Here is a 9,413-nt window from a genome sequence, read left to right as displayed (position 1 = left end):
TTAATTTGGATTTCCATTTTCTCGACCTGGCATACCATTTCTGCAGCCTAATAATCGTAGGGTAGTGCTGGCTGTAGTCAGTCCAACTACCCTGTTATCTTATAGTAAACTCGATTAAACTTGGGACGGAACTCGCTACCATACCCAAAAATCTGGTCTAAGTCGGGTTTCACCTGGGTCGCGAACCAAATCCTAAAAAACCATACCTGAATTCTATAAGAACTATATGAACCAAACCTGGACCATACCCGGTAAAACAAGGTGATGTGCAAAAGTACATGAATGGAGAAAGCTCCATTCACTCATTTCGGGTTCAGCTAGCTAACTGTCCTTAATTTTTTTTTAAAGACAGGCTGGGGTTAGGGCAGACCCCCCTACAGGTTATACAACGGTACCATTGAGATTTGAACTTGCAACATCCCAACACAAGGTGATGTGCACTAACTGCTCCTACCAGACAAGGGGATTTCAACTCATTTATGTCAAAACTCATTTATGTCAGATTCCAACAAGCCTATCAACCAGAGGGATGCTGCCGCGGCTTTTCGCGAATTTGTTAACCATAACTGTTTACAATTAGTTTTGGGATAATGTCAAAACTGATTTGACATTGTTTCTCACTCATTTTTTTCATAACTACTCCCTTTTGAGAATCCTTGCCAGGTCGGAGATTGTGCTTATTACAAAGAATTGGGAGGAAAATCGCTTCGTTTATCGATATTTTCTTCCCCCATCATTTGTGCGGGAAATTTTCGTGGCCCGGAAATCGTGAAATCGGGGTTTTGATGGTTCTCGATTTTGCCTGATCTCGTCTCTACGGGATCGAGTGGTTGGGGATTGTTTCGCCTTCTCCTTGTTGTGCTGGAGGACGGTCGGTGCATTTCCAGATCGAGATGGTCATTGAAAGAGCTTTAATTTTGGTGTTTTTTTAGGGTTTTGCTCCCTTCGATGAGCTCCAAAGTATTCATATCCCGATTGAGGATTTGAGGTTGTGATTTCTGCTGATCTATGTGTGGAAATTTGCGGGGATTCTGGATTCCTTATCGGATTCGGTCGATCGGAGAGTTTTGAAGAATCGTTTTCGGCGGGCTGCGTGCTAGACGCTATAAAACATTGATTCCAACTTGGAATTCAGCGTTTTTCGATTGTGGGTGCTGGAGGATTTCGTTTTTTCGTATGTATTGATCCATTTTTTCGGCGCATCCGATGCGTTCGAGCTTACTGCCTTGGGAAAATTGAGGGATTTGTGGTATCTAACCTTGAAAGTGTGGAAGAAGCGTTGAGAATTGTGGTTCTGGTTTGTGAGCTGCCCTCTGCACACACTTGGAGTCATGTTCTATGGGGCTGTGGTATGGGATCCTTGGCTCATTGTGTTCCAGATTGTTTGCCTTCAGTGCCTCTACTACCTCACTCTTGGGCTGTTCATGTGGACCCTAGTCGGAACCCGCGTTTCTCGAATGACTCTTATATATTTCTTCGATTACTCGATCCTCACCGCCTCCACAATCACGGGTTGGTGCGCAATGATGTCGTTTCTACTGGCTGCAGTTGCAGGGTAAGGCTTTTCGTTTGGACTTTGAGGTTGTAAATGAATACGCTTTAAACAAAATTTGTAGTGTTTGCTCTGAAATTCTTATAGACAATGTCTTCCTAGAGAATATCATTGCTTTATCTGGGTGTTAGATTGTTACATGGAGAAAGGATTTTGCATCATTATCTTTTAAACCATGTGTAATCTGTCTATTATACGTGATCCGGCAGTTGTTTATGTACAATCTTTTCTGTGTCATAATTTTAATGCATTGGCCATTTAGTTTTATCATTAAAACCTGCTAAAATATGCACATAGTGCCTTTTTGCTTTCATCTGTTTGCTAAGCAATGCCCTCTATGCGACCAATTTCATCAATGCAGATCTGTTCAGTCTGGTGTATTATAGCAGTACATATTTTGGGTTTGTTGAATCATTATCACAGATATAGGTGATAACTTTTCTGAAGAAAATATAGGCGATACTTTGAAAACAGTGTGTCATTATTATGATATAATAAAAAGATGAAAATGAAAAATATTGGGTTTTCATGCAGAAGACAAACAGGATCTCATGAAACTATTTCATATAAATCATATGAATATTTCCTGATACAATAGCTGGGTTTGCAATAGCTTGAGATGTATGTTGACATGACCACCACCACACAAGATGCAAAAACCAGCTGCATCTAGTGCCGATGAGATCTTTTCACATACTTGGTCTAACTATGTATCTTTCGACACTGAAGCTGTGCCTTTTTCTTCAAAATGTAAATTACCAATCTTCAGAACTTCCAACAATAATTCTTCGAGGCTTTTTTTAATGAAAAGAAACCGTCTTTTTGATTTGCAACATGATTTATTAGAGAGAGAGAGAGATGTGAAACCAACTTGGTTTTTTTGTCTTTACAAAATGAAAAGAAAAAGGAGTAATCACTTGTGGCCCATTCATCTAAAAAAATCCTTTTGTAGCTAATCACTTATTAAGTAAAATTGAGAAGCTCAACATGGAGCAAAAAAGGATAATAGTAACTTGGCCCTGGGCATCCATCGTTATACCTGAAATGGTCGGTCATACAAACGCTGTTCATTACGGAAAGGAGCATTTACCTATTTATATAACTTACCATATGGTAGGTCACAAATTGGGACAATTCTCACCTACTATGACTTTTCGTGGGCACACGAAAAATGATAATAGATCTCGGCGGTAATATAGTTAATGTAGTAATTGTAAATAAAGAGTTAAATAAGTGCTCATGATTTATTCTTATTTTTATTGGTTTGTATGAGGTAAAACCCTATAATAAAGGAGACCCAGGGTACAGGTACGAGCTTTAGCTTGACATATAGGTATGTCTGCTCAAAAATCACGAAGGGTAATTGATTAAATTTATGGTTGCTCCTATGAGCAAACACCTATGATGCTGGAACTCATGCCTATTTGAGCATGTTACACCATTTTCAGATTAGTTTATTCTGTGGTAGCAAATGCTAGTCACAACAGGGATTTGAAAGAAGCTAATGTATTTATTAGTAAAGCCGAAGTCAAGGAAGGTGTATTGTCAAAAGGTCAAAACCGTGATCTCGGGGCCATAGTTACCCAATAAAAAGAGCCAAGTTAGAAACAGAATATGACTATGCATCTTAAGGGGTTTGAGTACAGAATAATTTGCATGAAAGTGCTAGAAGGCATAGTGAGATTTAATATCCAATGCAAGACCTGGACTTTCATCTAGCAATTGCATGACTTATCAAATTTGTTTTGGTGATTGATTCACTACACCTGCTGGTTGATTTCTTTGACATGCATTCACCAAGTTCATACCCATTACGTTATTAGAATCCTATATGATGTTTGCAAATTTTTTGCTGCCATAAACAAGATAAAATTGCTAAAGTTAGTATACACTATGTTACAAGAATAAGTGTAAAATTGCTAAAGTTAGTATACACTATCTTACAAGTATAAGATTGCTGGCACAAACCATTTAATTGATTATTGTACTTTGGACAAAGATCCAAAGATGCAACTTTCAACTATGTGGTTTTGGTAGCTTGTCCCTGAAGTTATTTTTAGCATTTAATTGGGACTACATGGAAATGGTAACCCATCCATGGAAGTTAATTTTAGTGTGAAACTATTTAACATGTGCCACACATTTACAAATAGTTTAGTAACTTACTCAGCTTAAAACTATTTGTTTATTTCTTAGCAAATTCAGCAATCCACTAGGGAACAGATTGCTTGCATTATTTGACACATATTCTATTAGCATATCTCAAGCATTTTCTTGACTGAGTTAATAGACTTAAAATTACTAGCTCAATCAAGGAACAAAATATGTCAATTTTCAAATGGCTTACAATAAGCTTTGAATATCAAAAATCTCATGGACTTGAATATTAATGACTGGTTAGCTCTCAAACTTGCTAACAAAATGGTGACTAATGAATAGGCAGACAGCATAATATGGAAAGGTTCTCCATCCGATATCTTCTTAGTTCACTTATGAAATAGTGCCCCCACCCACTGAAAAACATGTTTTTGCGCATTTTTACGGCTTTAGCGGAGGTTCTTGCCAGCCGCTACGGGGATGTTAAAATATATAGTCTAGTTGCCCAATAGGGGTATTTTTGTCTTTTCACATAGTTGTTTCTAGAAACAACTATTTTTCTAGTTTATGATTTTATATTTATTCATATGTATTTTTTGGTTTTTTATTTTTCTTTTTTTATATTACATTGGGGCCCCACCGTAGAGTCGTTGGGGCCCCAACGGTCATAAATATGACCGTTGGGAGCTTCCAACGACACTATGTGGGAGCTCTCAATGGTTTCTCTCTCCCTTCAAATGTATATAAATAAGGGATGTCTCCCCTTGTTCTTTTTAAGCTTTTCAAGCTCTCTTCAATAAAGTTTTGCATTCTTTACTTGTTGGCTTTGCCTTTTTTAAGGCTTTTGTATTGTCCCATCATGGACTTCTTGCTTGTATGCTCCTTGCGCCTTTGTGCTTGCCAATTATTGAACTTAGTTGATGCTTTTGCATCCTTGGGTTATATGTTCACATACTTCATTACAGGGGATGCACTGACCGAAGCCAGCATAAGTCCCTCCCAAAAGGGACTGGAACCGCTCCACATATATCTCTTTCGGAATAAACCTTAACCGACGCTATATCCCTTTCATTCCATCTGTCTCTGGTCAGATACAGGACAGTACAATACGAGACGATGGAATGCAATGGGATGAATGGTAGAGGACTGCCTACACCCAAAAACGATGATTGTCCCCTTGTCCATAGGGACCTCGTGGCATACTGCTGCTGCGACTCCTGCTAGATAGCTGCCCCTTTCTCTCTTTTGACAGCCTTGTGTACGGACGAGAGAAGGAAAGTTATAGAATGTGGCAGTTCAGGCTCGTGGAGGGTTAGTTCTCTCTTTTAGAAAGGTCAGTCTCGCTACAAGCAAAAGCTCTCACTGCACAGGATGAAGAGGGCATTCTACCGATCAAGTTGTTGGGGAGGAGGGGTCAAGAGCTACTGACTCAACTGGTCAGCATAGGCTTTCTTCATATCTACAGCTAGTTCCGCACAAATCAGTTGTCCATTGCGTAGGAATCCCTCCAGTAGTATCAGCCATTTACCTCACTTCCCTCCCCATTTCATCAAGTGGTCATGCTAGAGACATAAATAGATGGATAGTTATGGGTATGATATCCTTCCGAATGAGATAAGAGAATTTCCTTTCTTTATCTCCGTTCGGTTCCTAGCTCTTTTGCGCAAAATTATGTTTAGCGGCAGGCAAGAACCATCGCTAAAGGGCCTTTTTTGCGCGATTTGATGTTGTTTCAGCATTTTTTGTGAGAAAAGCGCTGAGCATCCATGACTCCCGCAATGGATACCCAGCAAGCCTCCACTTGAAGTTGTGCTCCTATGGATTGCACAGCTACCTATATATATATATATATATAGAGAGAGAGAGAGAGAGAGAGAGAGAGAGAGAGAGAGAGAGAGAGAGACCTTTGCATGCCTTTAGTTCCTTGAAAAGCCAGCCAGTCAACTGAATCTGAAAAAAGGGAGGTGCATTTGACAAGTCAGTGTATTGTGTACCATAGAGAGGAGAAATTATCTGACCATCTCTTTTGGTTTTGTGATCCCTCTCAGCTTCTTTTTTTTTCAAATGGGCTTGGCCTGATTTACTGATCCAGGTTCAACAAAGTTTAATGCTTTAGTGATCTTTTATTGAGAAGATGGTTTAAATCCAAAGTGAGAAGTGATTTGGTAGTGGTAGCTGATGTGAGCATTCTGGCTGGAGTGGATTGAGGTTGACCATCATAAACAGGATAATTCAGGAAAAATTTCTGTCATGTGAAAATGAAAAATGGCCAGGAACCTGAATTAGGACATACGATGATACAAGACTTCGGCTTTCTCATAGAGAAGCTTAATTTGCTGTAAACACTTGTTTCATATTTAGCGAGACTTTGTTGCATATCTTTTATTGCCTTCAATAACATGATTATTCATTATTTAGAAAAAGCTTCGAGTAGTGCAAAAGATTTGTTTCCTAAAGTATAGCTGAATGTGTTGAGGAACAAATATATAGGTACTGTAAGTTGTCATGCTGCTTGAACAAGGGGTTAAAAATGCAACTGACAAGTTTAAACGGCATTTGTTTGCACAAAAATGTCCTTCCAGTTATCTCATAGATTTTTTTGGACCATAAGAAAGATGTAACAAATATTTTCTTAATTTTTCCTGAATCGGAAATTAATAGTTTCATACTTTAATATTAACACAGCATTTCTTCATTATTGTTATAATTATGCTGTTGACTACTGTACGCCAGCTTATACTTTATATGAGATTGATGCTTCTTGGAATTGTAACCAGAATTTTAGACATTGGTTGCAGACAACTAGAAAGCTAACATGAGTATGCTATTCTATTATATGTCAAAAGAAAAAGCGCTTCATCTTTTTTCTTTTCCTTTTCCCCCTTATGCAGAGCTGGTTATATGCTTCTTATAATTGAGAGGGCCAAGAAATGCTTAGATTTTTCAGCCACTCTCTGCATCATTCACTTTTTCATATGCCTTGTATATGGAGGTTGGCCATCCTCGATCACATGGTGGGTTGTGAATGGCACTGGTTTTGCTATAATGGCCTTGCTGGGTGAATGGTTGTGTATAAGACGTGAGATGCGAGAAATTCCTATGACTCGTTTACGTGCAAGTAAGTCATACCTTTTTTCTCAATGAATATCTAATGCTGTTTACACAATTCCAACTTCCTGTTTTTTTCTTTTTTAATTACCTGAATAGTTGATTACTGAATGCTGATATCTTTCTTCCTTTGTTAATATTTTTGTTGTAGGTTTGATGTTTTATGAAAATAAGGATTGTTATCTATTACAACTTAGGTGAATTATAGTTTGCATTAATTTTTTAGGGAAAATTCCCTTTAGAAACCTACTATTTGCCTATATTTCCAAAAGTGCCTATTAGTTTTCTGAAATTTCTGATCAGCTTAGATCTTGACTTTGAGAATGAGCTTTTTACCTATCTCTTTCCTTGGAGAGGGTTATATAAATAACCATATACGTGTCTATATATTTATGTATGTTTGACAAGAGCAAATAATAGTGTAAGCTGACTTAGAAAATGTGTAGGAATTAAGGCCGATATTATGGTTCTGCCAAGTGTACAGTGTTAAGGAGAAGTCAGAGGATTAACAAAAATGTCAATCTTCTACTTCAAAGAAGTGATATATAACTTTACATATGGCAGTTGTGTTGATGCTCCATTATACTACAGTACTCTATCCTGTTCTATAGTGCTCATAATGGAGAATTACATAAACATGGTTGCATCCTTGTATCTACAGTCATATTCATGTGACATAGGGTGGTTGCACAAATTTATGCCAATTATTTTTTTAACTTCCATGGTCAGGCATTCATTTTTCAGGTGAGAAATGCTTTGTAATTATATGATAGCACAACTTGGAAATCACCCCTTGCTTTCATAACTTGCATGGTATTGTCAATATTCCAAATTCTTGTAGGCTTAGACAGCTAAGCATACAGAATTTGAAGGCATACAATTAACGGAGATGCTGGGTCCTTAATTATTTGAGATGCAGATCTGCACAGATTCCTTTATAATTAATCCTTTTCATGACTGGGTACAGTAAATTCTGTTTTATCAGAACCCATAATTCTAAATCTTGATTCCTTATCTATCAGCAACAAAGGAGCATAATAACTTCATGAAAAATTACTAGAAAAATGTGATAGAACAGGAGACTTAGTCTTGAGATCCAGGAGATCCAGTCAACAAAATCTGCTGCTTCCAGAAACTCTTGTACTTGTGCCACTTAAACAAATTTTGTTGCATGTGTGGTTGGTTTACATGGGATTTTATGTTTTCAGGGCATATCAGCTGCATTTTTTAATTACTTCTAAGTGTAGAAGATTTTAGGATTCTAAAGGTTGAAGGAAATGTTAGATTTTTTTTTTTTTTTTTGGGGGGGGGATGAATTTTCTTTTCCATTCGTTTGAGAAGCAGTGGATAAATTTGTAAATGTCGTCCTTGCAGGCGTTTGATTGGCAAAGTTATGGAACAGAGATATTTAGCATTATCACCTGGTGACAGCTGCTTTTTTAATTCTCTATGCATCTTGGGGAGCTCCAGTATGATTTTGCTTGCCAACTTAGTTTCCATTTGTGCTGGTTTAAGGGAAGAGTGCAGCTTTCAAGCAGGGTAGAAACTGGAGCCATGAGTGCACATTTTACAACAGGTATTTGGCCTTATTGAATTACCGACAGATATAACATTTTATCATGTGATACTAGTCATACAAGCTCCCCCATTTTCTTTTGCCTATTTCAGATGTTCATTCAAGGGTTTGACATGAGCAGATTATATGAATAGAGAAGTCCATTCTTTTATGGTTATTTTTCTTATTTGATCCAAGCATTTTATATCAAAATGTGGAAAAAAAACAAAAGGAATCTGAATATCTCCATTTCCAAAAAGGGGAGATAAATTTGAAACATGAAAGCACCCAGAAGAAACAGAGGTGTGATGACAAGGCATTAAATCAGTCATAAAAATTGATATTGGATGTAGTCTTTAGTAACATTGAACAATTTTGGTAGATGAAGTTTATAATTGTGCTAAGAATCATTTGTTAATTATGCAAGCCCTCGGTAGTTCATCATGTAGGTTAACTTCCACTTGCTTGGAAGAGATGAATTTTGGTGTTCATCCAATTCACAAAAGTAAAATAACAATTTCCTAGCGGTTACTGACATAAAGTTGCAACGACTTTTATGTATTCTGAAAGAAATCTAGATTTTTGACCAGGCAGCCTTCTTGGCAACTATTGAAGGTTCTATCCCATTGAGGAAAAAAACACTGTTTTTCATATTCTTTTGATCTTTTCTAAATCAAATCCCACAAATGTGATCTACATGGTTTCCTTAGTACAAAACAGGTTTTGGATCAATAAAGACAAAGTGCAATTCTTGCCAAACAAACCATGCTGGGTCTAATTGAGTTGGTACACCTTTCATCTGTGATGTCCAGCTCAATAGTACGGTACCTTCAATAGTAGCAAATATTCACACACACACACAGAGATATATATAGATATAAAATCTGCTATGCCCATTGTAGATACAATTTACCATGTTCTTTTTTTTCTCTGGGGCAGCAGGAGCAAATCTAGCCCTGTGTACATGGTCCATTTAGGCTATGTTTGGGAGCCGGTGTTGGAGAGGAGATGAGAGGGGTGATGGGAGTCTAGAAGAAAATGGGTGATGAGAGTGGAGTTGTCAACTACATCCTTGCAAGGATGGAGTTGAAAAAGGTCCAT

General features: G+C 37.6%; 1 protein-coding gene across 2 annotated transcripts; it reads left to right on the top strand.

Annotated features, from left to right (window-relative positions):
- Nucleotides 1–503: 503 nt before the first annotated feature.
- LOC149820516 (uncharacterized) lies at nt 504–8,490 on the top strand. 2 transcript variants are annotated; one of them, XR_016426633.1, is made up of 4 exons: nt 504–1,555; nt 6,541–6,767; nt 8,132–8,333; nt 8,426–8,490. XR_016426633.1 is itself a non-coding variant. In XM_089983141.1 (3 exons), exons 1-3 carry the CDS (start codon nt 1,332–1,334, stop codon nt 8,137–8,139), a joined length of 459 nt encoding a protein of 152 aa, XP_089839267.1. In that variant the 5' UTR covers nt 504–1,331; the 3' UTR covers nt 8,140–8,490. The 2 variants fall into 2 exon arrangements, 1 of the variants encoding a protein (XP_089839267.1); XM_089983141.1 differs by having other exon boundaries at nt 8,132–8,490.
- The last annotated feature ends 923 nt before the right edge of the window (nt 8,491–9,413 follow it).

The sequence above is a fragment of the Nuphar pumila genome, chromosome 12, assembly GCF_984573655.1.
Source record: "Nuphar pumila chromosome 12, dmNupPumi1.hap1.1, whole genome shotgun sequence".
In the NCBI taxonomy this organism is placed as follows: domain Eukaryota; kingdom Viridiplantae; phylum Streptophyta; class Magnoliopsida; order Nymphaeales; family Nymphaeaceae; genus Nuphar; species Nuphar pumila.
The sequence above is the reverse complement of the archived record's forward strand: the minus strand, read 5'-3'. Positions and strand labels throughout refer to the sequence as shown.